Source organism: Acomys minous, assembly GCF_964271855.1.
Source record: "Acomys minous genome assembly, chromosome: 3".
Classification (NCBI taxonomy): Eukaryota; Metazoa; Chordata; class Mammalia; order Rodentia; family Muridae; genus Acomys; species Acomys minous.
In genome coordinates, this window is record NC_140485.1 from 76448567 (window position 1) to 76466255 (window position 17689).

General features: G+C 50.6%; 2 protein-coding genes across 2 annotated transcripts in view; both read right to left on the minus strand.

The window, feature by feature from the left end:
• ARHGAP40 (Rho GTPase activating protein 40) overlaps positions 1-3197 on the minus strand; it is a 42948-nt gene extending 39751 nt beyond the window's left edge. Inside the window, exon 1 of the mRNA XM_084775096.1 lies at positions 309-3197. Coding sequence (XP_084631222.1) covers positions 309-343 — 35 coding nt within the window. The 5' untranslated portion in view covers positions 344-3197. The remainder of the gene's footprint in view (positions 1-308) is intronic.
• Positions 3198-6298: 3101 nt separating this feature from the next.
• ADIG (adipogenin) lies at positions 6299-13279 on the minus strand. The gene is made up of 3 exons (XM_084776407.1): positions 12970-13279; positions 9046-9175; positions 6299-6552 (listed from the first exon to the last, which is right to left on the minus strand). Exons 1-2 carry the CDS (start codon positions 13094-13096, stop codon positions 9060-9062), a joined length of 243 nt encoding a protein of 80 aa, XP_084632533.1. The 5' UTR covers positions 13097-13279; the 3' UTR covers positions 6299-6552; positions 9046-9059.
• Positions 13280-17689: the final 4410 nt, after the last annotated feature.

The window sequence follows — 17689 nt, forward strand, 5'->3', positions numbered from 1 at the left end:
GATATCCTTAAGGTTTTGTTGTTGTGTCAATTAATCTTCATTTCCTACTGTTTTTGTTAATCTGGTTATAATTGACGTAGGCTCGGTCAATAAGTTGTTAATAAAATATTTTGGTTAAAAAAATTAAGTCTACACTCGTGGCTTGCTCAGCCTGCTTTCTTTCTATTTTTCCCATTAGTTAATTAACTTATTTACTTTACATCCCAATTGTAGCTTCCCCTTCTTCCAATCCCTCCCTCACACCTCCCCTCCCCCTACTCCCCCCTCTTTCTCAGAGAAGGGGAGACCTCCCATGGGTATCAACCCACCTTGTCCTGTCAAGTTGCAGTAGAGCTAAGCACATCTTCTCGGGTTGAGGCTCCACAAGGCAGCCCAGTTAGGGGAAAGGGATCCAAAGGCAAGCAGCAGAGTCAGAGACAGCTCCAGTTGTTAGGGGACCCACATGAAGACCAAGCTGCATGTCTGTTACATATGTGTAGGGAGCCTAGGTCCGTCCCATGCATGCATGCTCTTTGGTGATTCAGACTCTGTAAGCTCCTATAGGTCCTGGTTAGTTGTTTCTGTAGGTTTTCTTATGCCCATGGCCTCTCTGGTTCCTTCACCCCTTCCTCCCCCTTTTTCCACAAGGTTCCCTGAGCTCCACCTAATGTTTGGCTGTGGGTCTCTGTATCTGTTTCCATCAGCTGCTGGGTGAAGTCTCTCAGAGGACAGTTATGCTAGGCTCCTGTGTGCAAGTATAGCAGAATATTATTACCAGTGTCCGGGGTGGACTTTCTCTCATGAAGTGGGTCTCAAAGTCGGGCCGTTGTCATTGGTTGGCCATTCTCTCAATTTCTGGATCCATCTTTATCTTTGCACCTCTTGTGGGCAAGACAAGTTTTAGGTCAAAGGTTATGTGGGTGGTGGCTTGGTGCTCCCATTGTTTCTTTGGAAGTCTTGTCTGGTTACAGGAAGTGGCCATTTCAGGTTCCGTTTCTCCTGTTGCTAGGAGTTTTCGCTAGGGTCACCCTCATAGGTTCCTGGCAGTTTCCCTTGTCCTAGATTTCTGGCTCATCCCAGAGATGTCCCTCACACACACACATAAATTTTTTACCAAAAAAAAAAATTTTTTTTTTAAATCACCAACCAACCAAACACACATGCACCAGACATGAAACATGCTATTGATATGATCACTCTCATCCCCCACAACCATTCCAATTTCAAAATAAAACCAAAAGGAGACACTAGAGCTAGTGACTGTTGGTGACCCAGGGCTCGCCTTGGCTTAGTTCCCTCCCATAAGCTTCTGGGAGCTGTGACTTCCTCCTTTGTGAGATAAAGGTGGTAACATTTGCCAAGGTACAGAAAACAAGCAGGCAGAAGGTACCAAGGGTGGACAACGGGCAGTGGGATGGAGGACACAGAGGAAGAAGCACCGAGGAGGGGCAGAGCGGGAGGTGCCAGAGGCCTCCTGGGAAATTGTGTTTGGGCTCAAAAGTGAAACAGCTGCGAAGGGACGGGTGGCTGAGGAGGAGGATCTGGGGACTTAACTCCCTGGCCCTGCTGGCTGGGAACAGCTGCAGGAAGGCTTCCTGGTAGAGGCAGCCCCTTAACCACTATGAGAATGAAGGCCAAGGGGCGTGTGGGCAGGGGTGGGAAGGAAGTCCTCCAGGGGATACAGATGTGTGGCCTCCGTGTGCTAACTCTGCATCTGCTGTGGACCATGAGCCCATCCTGCCTGACCAGAGCGCCACAGCCTCAGCACAAGGAGTCCTGGCTATCCCTGCCCTTCTGGGAAAGCTGATTGCCATGACATCCTCGAAGGCGTATTTACCTTTACGAAGAGAGGTCCCAGGCACCCCGTAGCCAGGGAACCAAGTACACAAGGAATGAAAAAAAATGGAGTTGAAGAAACTCAAACTATGGTCCCAGAGGAGCTCCGGTCCTGGAACTATGCATGGTCCTACACATAAGATGGAAGGCACCCCAGAAAAAAAGGACCACAGGAGCCCTACTTTGCAGGCAGCCATCACTGGCTCAGTCAGACCAGACAGGTGAACAACTAACCACTCTCCCAGCACTCCTTCCTCAGGAGGAAAAAAAAAAAAAAGAACTGTGGTCGGACTGCTGCCGAGGCTCCTCCCACCGTGAGTCGGACTGCTGCCGAGGCTCCTCCCACCGTGAGGAGGGCAGATGTGAAGCTGGTACGTGATGAGAGTTGCTGCCGTGCTGTGTGAGGAACACAGGAGGTGCTTAATAAAGGATGGATGGTGGGTAGATAGGGTGGATGGATAGACGTGTGGACAGACGGATGGATGATGGATGGACAGTGGGACAGTGAGGGGTGGGATTTTTAAAAAAATGGCTGAACGAGGGGCTGGAGAGATGGCACACTGGTTAAGAGAATTTCTGCTCTTGTGGCTGGAGTTCCCAACATCCACATTGGTTGGCCCACAACCACGTGTAATTATAGTCCCAGGGAACCCAATGCCCTCTTCTGACCAACTTGTGCACCTGACCATATGTATGTATACACACACACAACACACACACAGACACACACACACAGACACACACACACACACACATCCTTTAAAAAAAAAAAAAGAAAATGGATGAATGAGAGGGATAAACAGGAGGACCTTTAAGTCGGAAGATAGATGGCTGATGGGCAAACAGATCTATGGATGAAAGCCAGAAGGGCTGTGTCGGGGGATGGGAGTCGGCAGGAACGAGTGCAGTGATGAATCAGCAAGCCACTGGGGAATGGGGAATGGACCTGGAAACAAATGCCAGGTGAGTAAGCTAGGGCCTGGGTACATGACTAACCCAGAACTGCAAACCCAGCCGCCAGGAGAAAGCAAGAGTGAGCAAGCAGCCCGCAGCCTGCACAAGAGGCTTTGAGCCTCTGGCAGGAAGTGCCGCCTCCCAGCTTCCTGGAGAGTGGTGTGTCTTCAGAATGAAGCCTGGAGGTGGGAGCGTGCTCCACCTCTGCACCCCAACAACATTCCTCAGCTCCACAGCCCTGTCACTGGAGTATCGGCCTGGCCGGCTGGGTCACAGTGGTGACTCAGACCTGTGGGCCCCTGCACCTGGCAGCCTGCCGACACCTCCCTAGGCTGCCTGAGATCTGAACAACCCTCTTCCTACTGGGCTCCTCCTGGGTCCCTCACACCAGGAGGTCCTGGGGAAAAAGTCCTGGGCTCAGAAACTGCTCCATACCTCTGTGCTACCACCGCCCCCCCCCCCCCCGCCACCTCCACCCCCCATTACCCCAGGACAGTGCTATTCCACTCAGTGCAGCATAGTGGCGTCTCATCCTGGGGGTGACCCTCAGCGTTTACTTCTGAGCTGTGGGACTTCTGGCAAATGCCTTAACCCCTCTGAATCACAGCATCCTCATTTAAACGAAAACGTTGCCTGTCCTGAGTGTTGGTGTAAGTCCTCAGAAAAACCCGCTGCCCGCCCACATGAAGCACAGTGTCCCTTGTTTCCAAGGGCTTGACTGGGTGGGTTTTTTGTTGTTGTTTGTTTTCCCAGCTGCAAAGTGCCAGCCAAGTCCTGCACTCAGAGTCAGTCCCACATGGGTGTCCCTCCATGCAGACATTAAAGTCCTAACCCCCAGGATCTCAGAATGTGACCATATGTGGAAACAGGAAATCAAATATGAGTCATCAGAGCAGACTCCGGTTCAGGGTAAATCTAGGGGAGACAGCGGGTAGACATCCAGGGCGACTGTATGAATACAGGTTTGATGGCATTGCCTCAAGCCAAGGAACCAAGTCGCAGCCGCCAGATGTTGGGGAGCCCAGGAGAGACTCTGATATACAGCCTTCCGTGGACTCAGCCTGCCACACCCTCACCTCACACCTCCGGCACTCAGCCACTCAGAGATAGCACCCTGGCCCTGAGCCTGCGTTATGGCTCCCTCGAGGGGTCTGAGCTGGTTCTGCAGATGAAGAGGCTCAAAGCAATGGTCAGGGGAGACTGGAGGGGAGGGGCTGGGAGCAGGAGTCCTGGCCTGCACCCCAAAGTTCAGAATGGAAAATTAGGGTATGACTGCCAGTGTGACAAGGAGCATAGGGCAGTGTGAGAGACCTAGAGAAGCACCCCACTTTATGCTGCCAGTTGCCCTTGGCATCTGACTGGAGGTGTGACCAGGGACATAGACTGCATCCAAGATCCAGACAATCGTACCTTCTCCTACCAGTCTAAGGTGTCTTCTCACCACATTTGCAGGTACAGAGGGCCTGGCTGCTCCCACTTTCCCTCGGGGTCCTTCCCACGTACTTCCAGACAGGTTGAGGCAGGCTGGGCTACATACCCAGGGTTGCAGGGAAGCTGGGCAGCACTCAGAGCTCTGAGCAGCTGCTGGGGTTTATAGTCCTGCAAGCAGCCTATAAATTTCTACACACACACACACACACACACACACACACACACACACACACACACACACGGTCCCTGGAAACAAGGGACACTTTGCCTCACATGCAGAGGCAGCTCAAGTGCTTGCTGTAGCTTTCCCTGAGGTCTTATATCAACTCTCAGGACAGGCAATTGTGACTCAGAGAGGTTAAGGCATTTGTCAGAAGTCGCACAGCTTAGTAACAAAACTGAGGGTCACCCCCAGGATGAGACGCCACTATACTGCTCTGGGTGGAACAGCACTTGTACTGGGGTTTGTATAGAAGACTCCAGGCAAAGCCAGGGGCCAGCTCCAGGCATGCTGAGTGGGGCCATTGCCAAAGAAAGGCCAGACCCAGCAGACAGTCTAAAGCCCAGGCGGAGCTTTATGTGTGTGCATGTGCATGTAAATACATGTGAGAACATGAGGATGTATGTTTCTGTGTGTGTGTATACACATGTGAGAACATGAGTGTGTGTGTGTGTGTGTGCATGTGAGTGTATATACATGTGAGAACATGGGGATGTATGTTTCTGTGTGTGTGTATACACATGTGAGAACATGAGTGTGTGTGTGCATGTGAGTGTATATTCATGAGATTGTGTGTGTGCATGTGGATGTATATTCATGAGATTGTGTGTATGCATGTGAGTGTATATGCATGTGAGAACATGAGGATGTGTGTTTGTGTGTGTGCATGTGAGTGTATATTCATATGAGATCGTGTGTGTGCATGTGAGTGTATGCACACGTGAGTCCATGTCTGTGCCTGTATGATGGAGGAATGCACAGAGGCTAAGGCTGCACAGCCTTCTCACTCACCCTTCGTGCCACCTGCCATGGGGAGAATTGGCAGCTTCTGCAGGCTGCACTGCATGGCTATTACCACACACGCTACAACATGCCCTGCATCTTCTGGACCATCTCCACATAGCAGCAGGCGTGTGGATAAGGTTCAGGCATGGCCATTACATCCCACTGGTAGGAGAGAAGCCCCACCCAGCAGCATCAGCTGGGCTCGGACCCCAAAGGGCAGCTACACCAGATGAAGGGACTCAGCCAGGACCTCAGAGAGCCACAGGTAGTGTTTGGGTCATGGTGGGGCTTCTGATGGGAGCTGTGGGCGGATCATTCTGACGGGACAGAAGGAACAGTAGCAAAGGACCACAGATGAGCAAATCAGGCTCTGTCCTCTCTGGAGGACATCTTCGGTCTTTTGGTTTCCAGTGGGATGTTGGGGGAGGGACATGGTGATATCAGGTGGTACCGAGGAGGCCTCCCCTTCCCTAGCCCATCTTCCTGTTGCCTTAGGGGTAACCAGAAAGGCTACAGGAGACTTTAGGAATTATTCAAGGTCCAGGACCTTAAATTGCAACCAGGCACAGTGGCACATTCTTTTAATCCTAGCACTCTGGAGGCAGGGGCAGGCAGGTCTCTGTGAGTTTAAGGCCAGCCTGGTCTACATAGCAAGTTCCAGGACAGTCTGGGCAAAAGAAAAAAAAAATTTAAAAATCTCTCATCATCTGTGGGTCAATACCTGGCTCAGGAGTCACTCGGGCTGGTTTTGACTCCCTGCTCCTCCAACATGACTTGGCAAAGTTACTCAACTGCTATGCCTTAGTCTCCCTCTCTGTAACTCGGAGATAACCAAGATAACCTCATAGAATTCTTATTAACAACAGTCCTTCGTGGAGCACCGAGGAAGGCGTGGCTCACATAGTTAATACTCCTACGTGGTTCCGTAGTGAGTGGCCCACAGCAGACACACTGTACACATTCCCACTGCACTCTAATCAAGGACCGAGCTTGCTATGTGACACTGAAAGGTCTCAGTGCTTGCCTTGGCCAGCAGACAGAATGGCGGGACAGTCCAGAGAGAGTCCCTGAGAACGAATGGACATCAGAAGCTCCGTCAGGGCACAAGAGCGCCCCCATTTCTTTAATAGGTACCCAGAAGTTCCTGTGAGTTGAGCTAGCCAGCTTTCCCCCATAAGCCACTTGGGCCTGGCTCCTCCCTGAAGATTTCCAGGTCCTCTGTGATGATGGAGTTGAGAATGGAGAGTCTGGCCAGAGGCCCAGCAGGTCTGACTATTTGAGGTCCCAGGAAGGCTCCTTGGTCGCTAGTGCTCTCTTCCCGCCATCCACTTGGGCCCAGATGAAGCCTAGATAAACAAGCCAGTAAGTGGTTCTTGAGATAGGAGTAAAGGATAATTTGGTGGGAGCTGGGAGAGGACAGGGGCCTCTGGATCCGGATGTGACTCGGTGGTACTGTGCTTGCCTGGGAGGCTTGAGCCTCAAAGGCACTACCAAGACACCAAAAAAACCTTAAAGACAGCCGTAGGCAAGAGCCAGATCAAACACAGAGGCTTCTGACTGTGCGGCCATGTGTGATTTCAACAGTCACGAAGCCCGCCCTGTGCGCCAACTCGAGCACATGCTTACGTATGAGTTTTTCCAGGGCCTAGAAAGGTTAACTGTGGACCCTGAGACAGGGTGAGGGCTCAGTCAGGGATCCTGTTTCTCAGTCCCCTCCCCGCAACCATCCTCACCACCCCTTAAACCCCCACCCCCACCAACCCTCAGGCAGAGTAGAGAACATAACGCTTGGCCACACTTCACAGGAAAGCTGCTGTGAGGGCAGAGAGGAGCAGATGTGGGCACAGCGGAGATGGAGACAGAGTCACTAGGACCTGCTGCCTGGCCGGATGTGAAGGGGCCTGCAGGCTGAGCCCTGAGGTAGTGGCTGGAGCAGCTGATCCATCTACTGTCTGTTGTGGGGAGGGAGGGAGGAAAGAAGAGGGGACGAGGCCCTTGGGCTTTGCTTTGTGGGTGGCATTGGGAATGGAGAATCCCACCCATCCCAGACATGGAGAGCTTAAATGGGCAGATGACAGAGCTCACAGGAAGATTAGAGTGACGACATGTATTTGGGGGCCTCTGGCTGGAAGTGGCATTAGCCCAATTGGAATGAGTGCCAAGGCTCTGCTCCATTGGGTGAATTCCTTTTTTTGTTTGGTTTGGTTTTTCAAGACACGGTTTCTCTGTGTAGCCTTTGTTAGGATTTTGCCCCAGTTTGCCTAGCAACCTGTGATGTCATTGACTACCTGCCATTAGGCATGGCCCTACCCACCTCTCTCTCTCTCTCTCTTACCTTCTTACTCTCTCCTCTCTTTCCTTCTCTTTCTTGCTCTCTCTCTTCCTCTCTTGTTGTCTCTGTCTCCCTATCTCTCTCTGTCTCTCTGCTTCTCTCTGGGGTACCCCTCCTCCCCTTCCTTCTCTCCCCATGCTTATACAATAAACTTCTCCATATAATATCTGTTGTGTGGTGCATATCGCATATTTCATTGGTATTTCAGCCTTGGCTTTCCTGGACTCACTTTGTAGACTAGGCTGGCCTCAAACTCAAAGATCCACCTGCCTCTGGCTCCCTGAGTGCTGGGATTACAGGTGTGCACCACCATGCCCAGATTTCTGGGTGAATTTCTTAACCACCCTGACAACTCCAAGTTCCCACCTGTACATGAAAGTGAGAATATCCTTGACACAGCTTTCACAGTGAGCATGGGGAAGGGACACTTGGCACATTCCAGCCCAGGAGGAAGACTGGAATGGGAGGGCTTCTGCCAATGTGCATGGAACTCCCCCAGTGTGTGGCAGGCAGGACTTAGGGGGTTTAGATCCAGCATTAGTGCAGAGTCAGGGGGCTTGGGAGGGGGGCACTGTAATATCCAATATTGGGGGAACCCTCTGACACAGTGACATTTGAGCAAGGCTTGGGAGGTAAGAAAGTGTATCTACCAGCTGTGTGAGGGAGGAAGCATCTAGGCAGGGAGAAGAGTCAGTGCAAAGGCCTGAGATCAGAGGGGAAAAAGTGGAGCCTTGTAAGGAAACTCCTTATGGCAAACCAGGCAGGCAGCTGTCCACCAGGGGACAGTGTAGGGAGCAAGTGAACTTGTGCCGATGTATTGACATTGGCACATGCATAGAAAGGACTTCAATGCCACAGACCCACAGGAGTGCTCCCCACCCCACGCAGAGGGTGAGGCTCAGAGGATGGCAAAGTCTTCCTCTGTTGTGCAGAAAATGTCCACCACAGATTCCTTCCCCAGATGTCTGTGGCCTGAAGACTACTCCCTTACAGAAAATGCACCTAGGAGCTTAGCTAAAACTTCCTCCTCGCTCAGCTGTGCACCATGGCCCCTGCCTCCTCATTCAGCTGTGCACCATGGCCCCTGCCTCCTCATCCAGCTGTGCACCATAGAGCCTGCCTCCTCTTCCAGCTGTGCATCATAGAGCCTGCCTCCTCATCCAGCTGTGCACCACGGCCCCTGCCTCCTCATCCAGCTGTGCACCATGGCCCCTGCCTCCTCATCCAGCTGATGTATACTGTAGACCCTGCCTTCCTATTCAACACTACATAATAAAGTTTCTCCAAGAGTCCAGTTCCAGCCTTTCTACGTCCATGTGTCTGCCCTTTCTTCATACCCTCACTGCCCGAGTCAGGTCAAGTCCCCGAAGCCATGAAGAGCATGGCAGGATAGCTGTTTTTTTCAGCAAGGCCAGCACACAGGGTGTCCATTCAGCAAGGCAGCCTGCTCCAATGGTCAGTTGCTAGGGCTTTATGCAGGCCCTGGGTCCTTTGGCAAAGGCCTTACCTGGTACAGCAGGCTCACCGGTGGAGCCTGTCCTCCTGGCCACAGAGTGTCGCCTCACAGCCTGACTCAGCTGCTCCTTTGCTCCAGGGCTCCCAGTTGAAGCATAAATCTGAATCATTTTCCTTTGAATCTGTGGAGACCAGAGACAAAGCTTCTGCAGTGGGCTCAGCCTGTAATGTTCCCCAGCTCCAAAGGAGTCACCTGCCAGACCTGGGGTCCCTGTGGCCTTTTATGAAGCCAGAAGCTGGGGGGTGGGGTGGGCACAGCTCTAAGACTTCATAGCCTAGGATGGAGAACAGGGAGGGACCTAGAAAGAAGATTGTCTTGCAAAGAGTGGCCATATCCACCTACTAAAAACAGAAGAACCCAGGAGGTGCATGGATGCCCCCACTGCTGCAGTCCGAACGGGAAATGGCTGCACAGGATCATGGGAGCTCCTGGTCTCCAGCTAGTGGGACTGCTTTGGAAGGCTGTAGAAACTGCAGGAGGTGGAGCCTCTGGAGGTTGGGGAGCTGGGGACCACCTGGAGGTTTTACAGCCCTGATCCTCTTACCTTTTCTCTGCTTCCACACAGAGAATGTGATGTGACCTAGCACCCCAGGCTCTGCCACTCCCTCTCCATCATGGTCTCTTCTTAAACCATGAGCCAAAATGAAACCTTCCTTCCTCCAATGGCTTTTGTCAGGTTTTTTTTTTTTTTTTTTTTTTTTTCCGTAGTCATGAGAATGGTAGCTAATGTATCTGCCAGTATTGGGCGCTGTCCAAGAGAGACACTGAGTCACTGGCCTGTCCACCCTTTATTTTCTAGGTCAGTCATTACCAAATAGCTATGATTTCTGCTGTTTGGTGGTGAACACACATGTGTGAATGCAAGAACTCCTGAAAGCACCCACGTCTATCAGGAGAGGACTGGATGACTCAACTGTCACTCCCTTCCCAGGAGACCTGGTCCAGCCACTCAGTGGCACATGTGAAGTCTTATCTGTATCTCTTAGCAAGATGCTAGAAAACTCGAGGCCTGGACTTCCTGAGACTACAGCCCACCTTGGGCCAACATGGCAGAACACGCGGGGAAACTAAGAGCTAGAAGGCAGCGCTGCCAGGGTGCTGCCGACTTCCCTGAAGATCAGAGGGCTCATTTCAAAGGTGGAGGTGAAATGTCTTCTCCAGAGAAGCCACCCAAAGCCAGCCCTACACTCCCTTCCACAGTGACAAAGCCACCATTGACTCAGTCAGCACTGGCTGAGCCTGCAAGCACCTACTATGTTCCATGCGCACAGGTACTTGGCTTTCTGCACCAAGAGGTCTAGGCCTAGTAAAGCATTTCTTCAGTCTAAAGATGTGTGTGTGTGTGTGTGTGTGTGTGTGTGTGTGTGTGTGTGTGTGTGTGTGTCGCGGGAGAAGGGGGTACGGTTACCTCCACTTGTGGTGAGGAAACTGAGGCTTGGGCAGCCTTGGTCTAAAGCCATACAGTCAATAGATGTGGCACCAAGACTAATAACTGTTCAGAGGCTGGGCAGGTTGCTTCCCCTCTCCAAGCCTTGGTTTCCCCTACCTAGGTTAGCAGTCCTGGACTTGTTTTGTAGACCAGGCTGGCCTCAAACCCACAGCGATCTGCCTGCCTCTGCCTCCCGAGTGCTGGGATTAAAGGCGTGCGCCACCACTGCCCCGGCCACAATAAGGATTCTTTCATGGCGTTATCCTCAGGATTGGAGGCGGTGATGTGTGTCTGGTCTCATGTATTCTGATGCGAACTGCTGGCTCACCAGATCTTGTTACTGTCCTGAGCCTTGCCTCCCTGCTTGGCTGAATAAATGCACCTGGGCAGGACAGCAGGAAGGGGCGGAGGGCGAAGGTTCCATGGGCTTGGGGCAGAGAGAGTCTAAGGAAGGAGAGATGGGTGGGAGAAAGAAGGAGGAGGCCGCCAGGGGTGAGGTGGAGGAGAAGCACATGGTGGGTATGGATGGAGGATTCGGCCCAGATGACAAATACTAGCAAGCGTTTGGGCTCGCGGATGGGAGCTAGCTCGGCAGAAATGATTAGAAGCAGATGGCATGGGCCGGAGACTGGGAGTTAGTGGAGGGTTAGCTTAGGAGGTAATATATTTGCCTTGCCCCAGGGAAAGGCATATTCTGAAACACATCAGGTAACTGTATTTTCGTGGATTGCTAGTGGGTTAGAAAATACTGTTATAATGATAACTAGCCTAATAATAAACATTCGTTAGGCCATACTTACAAATTAACAGCAACAGGTATGCGTCACACATGTAGTATACTTTAAATGGTCAAAAGAGGTTACCTTTACTATAACTATCAAGGAACAAGACTGATGCCGTATTCCAGAGAAATATGAGTCTTGAGAGAGGGTCTCCCCAATATTCCAGATCCCTTCCATGTGGATGGCCTGATCCCCTGTCTTTACCCCCTGAGTGCGGCAATGCCTGGTTTTTTGCAGTGCTGGCTTCCTGAGTGCTCTCCAGGCGTTCTACCAACATACATCCCCCAGCCCGAGATAGCTTCCACAGCCAGCGCACAAGCACTTGGATCCCCTAACTACCAGGCCCAATGAAGGAGGGCTCTAATTCACCCTGAAAGTGAAGTGAATAAGTTTAAAACATGTTTTTCAGAAACCCGAGCGAGGCTCTCCGAGGCTCTCGCCAGGAAATCGTCATAATGAAACCATTAGCAAGCCACACACAAGATGGATCATGGGACAGGTTGTGCAGGGTGCTGTTCCTGTTGCCTCAGTAACTTGTGACCAGAGCTGGCAGCAAGCTGGGCACTGTTGCCCAGTCGGACTAAGGTCACAGAGCCAAGAAGCAAAGAAAGAAAAGTCTCTGGGTTAAGGGGGATGTTCATGGAGACAGGGTACCTCTTGCTGTATCCCACCCGACCTACTCTTACCTCTATCATGGCCAGTTATGTCTGGGCCTTTAGCTTACAGGTTCTCAACCTTCCTAATGCTGTAACTCTTTAATACAGTTCTTCCTGTGAGGACCCCACCATAAAATTTTTGTTGCAACTTTGTAACTGTAATTTTGCTACTGGAATGAATCATAATGTAAAGATCTGATATGTGACTCCTGTAAAAGAGTCATTTAAAAACAAAAAACAAAACAAACAAACAAAAAAACCTCTGAAGGGGTCACGATCCACAGGTTGAGAACCACTGCTTTAGCTACTCTTGCTAGTGTGCTGAGGTCAGGACCATTGTCACCAAGTTTCCATGACCCTGTGTCCCAGAGAAGGCCAGCTCTTCTCTGAGTTTGGTCTGGCCAACAAACCAACCAACCAACAAACAAACAACAACAAAAAAAAAACAGGGTGGAATATGAGCAGTGCCCCCCAAAACAGCAAAGGCTGCTGTGTCCTGCTGTGCAAGTTGTTTACAAAAACATGCAGGGAAGGTCTGAGTGAAGCTGAGAGCTGGCCGGCTGAGGCTCTGCTCAGGGCCTTTTGCACAGCAAGGGGGCACCTTTTACTCATTCAGCAGGCCAGCCTATGCACTACTAGCAGTGGCCCTAGGTGGCTGCAGACAAGCACAAGTCCACTGCTTCAAACTCAGGGGGTTGGGGGGTGGGAGTGGGCGACTCCAGCTAGAAACCCCCAATGGCCATCATGATGGTGCACAACTTTAACAACCAAGCACTCAGTAGGCAGAGGCAAGAGGTTCTCAGTTTGAGACCCTACATAGTGAGGTCCAAGACAGCCAGGGCCACGTGGTCGGACACTATCTCAAAACACAAACAACAACGACAACAAGAAAACAATAAAAAGGAAAGAAGACTTTTTTCCCCCTTAGAGTTAAGCTGTACTTAAAATGCTGTGCAACACCCACCACCCCCACCCCTTCTGTAGTTGTTTATCCTCTTTAGGGCCCTGCCCAGCTCCAAAATAAAGAGTTTAGCCTGGACCAGCTCACCTTGACTAAGTAAGAAGTGTAGCCAGACGATCATCAAGAACAGCAGCAAACTCACAGGCAAGCAGAGCCAGAAAACCAGGAACGAGAGGGTGAGGTCATTCACCAGTGGCACCAGAGGGTACTTCATTGTGCACCTGTGGCCGTGCGGGTGGGCCACCTGGATTGCCGCCTGCCCCGAGAACCTAGCAGCTTGGCCAGGCTCTGCTCTCAGCCCAATTGTGACTTACAATGAGTATGATGTAACAAGGAAGTCACAGTGTCCTTGGGCAGAGAGAGCCTGCAGGGAAGTAAGCCGAGGGGGCCTGGCTTGGAGAGGCCCAGGCTTCTGAGAAGGATGGCCAGGGCTGGACTGGCCCAGCAGCTGCTGACCTATTGTGAGCCTCTGACCTTCTTATGAAAGAGAACTGAGTAATCCTAAAGTCAGGGACAAACTTCAGCTCATGTGAGATACTTGCACTCTCAAGGCTACGGTGTGGCAAGGAACCAGCTAGGTCCCTAGGTCCTGCCTCTCAGTAGCACATACACACATATACTGCCAAGCTCCTGAGACCAAGGACTATAGACAGAGGACTGTAGGGAAAAGAGGGAGCTCTGCTGGAAGGTAAGAGGCTAGGTAGCTCCAGCAACAGTTGCTGCCCAGCAAAGACAGGTCCAGCATTGCCACACTGCCCACCCCACAACAGGTCCCAAATCTGGCTGTTGTGCAGTTGGGCCATGTGGAGTCTCCGAAGTTCAAAAAAGGAAATTTCAGGGACAATGTGTAAAACACTTGCTTCACAAGCATGAGGCCCAGAGTCGGGGTCTCTGGAAGGCACGAAAAGTCAGATGGGCTTGTTGGCCTGCCTGTAATCCCAGCAGAGGCAGGGAACCCTAGAGCCAAGCTGGCTAGCAAGAATCGCTGAAGAAGCAGGTTCCGTTAGCAAGAGTGCCTGCCTCAATATTTAAGGTAGAGATTGATGAGGAAAATACCTTGGGTGCAAACCCCCCTCCATATACAAACAAATGGGACCACATATTGTTAGAACATTATAGGCTAAATTCATTTGGGCCACTCACTGTGTGGCCACGGAAAACTAACAAATTCATTTTGGCATTTCCCCACTTAGCCTTATTGAGAGTTTTAGTGAGGGACTTCTAAAAGCTTGCCCTCTTATGTTAGTGGACAAGACAACTCAAATACCATCCTCCTTTTACCTGGTCTGTCAATCATCTATCCAAGTATTTACTAAAACTTGTGGCAGGAAGTAGGCACAGAGAGTGAGGAGAAGTCTGTTATAGACTGGCTAGCGTACTATCTTCTCAAGAGTGATGGGGCCAGGAGGTAGATTAAACATGCCAGCTCCTAGGCTTATCCTTAGTTACTGAGGCTGAACCCGAGGGTGAGTCAGGACTGAGGGGAGGCAGGCTGGACTTAGGAGAACACAGCATCTCACAGCTGAAAAGCACAGGTTGAAGTCAGTCAGTCTAGGGTGGGAAGCTAATGTATCAAGTCAGGTGTTAGAGATTGAATCACGGGGGAAAGGGAGCCAGGCCAGGCTGAGTAGGGGGAGAAGAGCTGAGTATCAGCTTCACAAGGGGATGGACCCACAAAAAAGGTCTGGTCAAACAGTATTCAAATGTGCACCGAGGAGCAGCACATAGCAGGCTGTGCACAAGGCAGGCCTAGAGGCCAGAAAAGAGCAGCTGGGCTGGGGAGTCTAGGTGCTGGGTCAGGAGTTGTGTCAAAGCTGAGTTGCAGAGGTAGGAAAACTTGAACACATGTTTTTGGCTATGAAACCTTCCCAGACACCAAAATGGGACCACTGAAGTCAGCTTCTTCGGCCAAGGGGCCCAGCTGGAGGTCCTGTGGCTGGCAAGCAGAGCTGGTGTAAGAAAAATGCAGGTGGTGGCTCTTGGGTCCCAGGAAGTTCGGATGCAGCAGAAGAGCAGCTTGTGGGGTTGGTGCCACATTGGAGGGGTGGCTCTGGGTGACAGCAGGCATTTCAACAGCTTTCACTTATGTTTCCAAGACTCACTAAGCCATCACCCAGGCTCATGGCCCCAACATCTTCCCCGATAGTCTCTGCAGCCAACCTGTGCAAAAGGGCAGTGAGGGAACAGGGTGACATGTGTGCCTTCCCCCTTCAGAAATGCCTGCTCTGCCAGTTTTCTCTACACATAGAAACCCCCAGCTTCAGTGTTTGTACCTTAATGCTATATACTCCTGCAAGCACTAGAACAGCATGTACTTTTAAAATTAGTTGACTTTTGAGTATTTCAGGAAACCCAAAACCAAACCAAACCAAACCAAACCAAAAAAAAACCAGAGTGAAAACCTAGATTAGTTAAAACCGAGCAGACCCTCCTCAGGCGTATGACTTGAACGCCCATGCAGGAGCCAGTCCCATGGCCTGTAACCAAAGCACACACTGAGTTATGAGATAAGAAGCTCCTTGAAATTTAATTGACTGCATGTATTACATTCAGTATCCCGTGGGTTTCTTGTGGACAGCTCTGTACCTTCTTCCCAGGCTGACGCAGATCCAACACAGGCAGCAAGGGACACAGGCACAGCTTCATATTTACATCTCCTTTACTTTACAAGTCAGTGGCAGAAATATTTACAGAAAATACAATAGGAAAAAGATCACATCTTGGCAATATACCGAAATTCATACAAATTGTAAATATGGTTTCGAGCAAATAATGATACTTAGTTTTTAGCCACAACTGCCAAGCCCTTCAGAGGAGGAAGATGCCTTGGTCACTGTGGAGACAAGGAACTTGATTTGCTTCAACAAATAGGTATTGGGCGCCTACTGTATGCAAGGCACTGTGGAATCCCAAATTACACCTTTTCCCTCACCATTAAAAAACATGTCTGAAGAACAAGAGTGGCTATTCTGAGAAAACCCTATGGCTCTACCCGCAGTGAGACCAGCAACTCTGCTGCCCAGGTGGCTCCCTCAGGAAGAGGGGCTGTCAGAAGTGCTGGGACCAGACCAGCAGATGCTGATGGTCACTCTCAACACAGATCTGGCCTGAACAGGCTTTAAATGCTAAGGGACGATTGCTGCCAGGAATAACCTCCAAGAGAATTGTCACACCTACCTGCTCTGCCCAAGGCTCACTCTGTGTGGGAAGTTCCACTTTTCAATAGGAATAAACACTATAGGAAACTCATCACTGTAGAAGTCAGCCTGCAAAACCTGACTCTTCCCTGGCTCACAGACAGGGGAGCTGTTCCTCCAGGCTGTCCTACTACCTACCTGTGGGCCTGATCCCAAGAGGCCCAGGCAAAGTATAGGTATTTCTATAGGGGAGTCCAGAGATGGAGCTACCCTAAAGTTGAGGAGCTAGAAGAGGGAGCTGCCCATGTATACATGTGCATGGCACATGCATGCACATGCATCTGCATGGCTGGGGAGGGCTACCTGACCACTGTAATTATTCTTCACAAGAGGCCAAACAAAGGCCAGGAAGGTCTTAAGAGGCAACTCCAGACAAAAAGGGAGAGGTGGCTGTGAGGACTGAAGCAGCCAAAATGCCTGTTTCCTGGGCTCCCAGTCAAAGTAGAACCACCCCACCCAACTCCACCCCCCCCCACCCCCAGCTTTAGAAGTAAACAGAAAAGGCCACCAGCCTAAATACTCGTGGGAAATGTTTTCTTCTTTGAGAGCCTGGGCATCTAAATACAGCAATTGAACAGTTTTAAGCCACAGTTCAGACTGGTCCCAGTTTCCCCGTTTCTGAACCTGTGCTGGCAAACCTATCACGTGAACTACTGAGACTATCGTTAGGTGCAACGGATTCTCCTCTGACATGATTCTGTTCAAAGTGATCTTAGTGCAGGCAGGAGGGTGAGCTCGATGAGCAGGACTCCAAACCACTCTGAAAAGGGCCTGGGCTCTTCTTACCCACTCCTTTGTAGGGTAGATGGGGTGCTGAACAGAGGGTACCAGAGAGGGCAGCGCATTCCAGGTTCAGTTGGCTGTGCACACCAGGGAGGGCTCTCTCCCTCAGATGTATAGCCCTCTTTCCCTGGGGAACCACCATGTGCCCCAGATTTCAAAGTGCATCTGCCATGGTTGTTCTCTTACCAAAATCATCAGAAATACAAAGAGATATCAAAAATTAAAGCCAATTGAAGGGGAAGGGCCAGTAAGCCCACCCCAACACACATAATCCATGTTATTTTTCCTGGTATCATTTAAGCAATATGCAAATGACCATTTTTCAGAAGAATCACACCGAGGAAGGACATCTTTATCAGTTACTTGTAGCCTCTGGAATGTTATAAGTTGCGTGTGTGTGTGTGTGTGTGTGTGTGTGTGTGTGTGTGCGTGTGTGTGTGTGTGTATAGATTCTTTGTTCATCTCAGAGAGAGCAAGAATCCACTTTTCCCCATGAAGTCAATCTGGAAATATCTTAAGGGTTGTTCAACTTTACCTATTCTTGCTGAGTTACTAGAAGATCTTCAGGGTGAAACTCACTAATCTATACCATTCCCCACCCTATGACATTACTTTGAAACAGACTACTGCCTGACTTAAAAAGAAATAAAAAACAGAACACAATATGCCTTGAATGGAAACTGGACTTGTGGGGTGGGGGCGGGGGTAGAAAGGACATTAAGAACAAGGAAGACAAGATGGGTCTGTACCTGAGTTGAGGGGGAAAGGGGTGGTGGTGGCAAACTATGGACCAAGGGCTGCTACAGCCACAGATCCTGCTCAGAGAT

Excerpts from the sequence above, each read along its gene's own strand:
- ADIG (XM_084776407.1), bottom strand. The coding sequence starts at position 13,096 with ATGAAGTACCCTCTGGTGCCACTGGTGAATGACCTCACCCTCTCGTTC. Across the intron at positions 9,176-12,969 it reads ACACTTCTTACTTAGTCAAG|ATTCAAAGGAAAATGATTCA; the intron begins GTGAGCTGGTCC and ends TGGTCTCCACAG.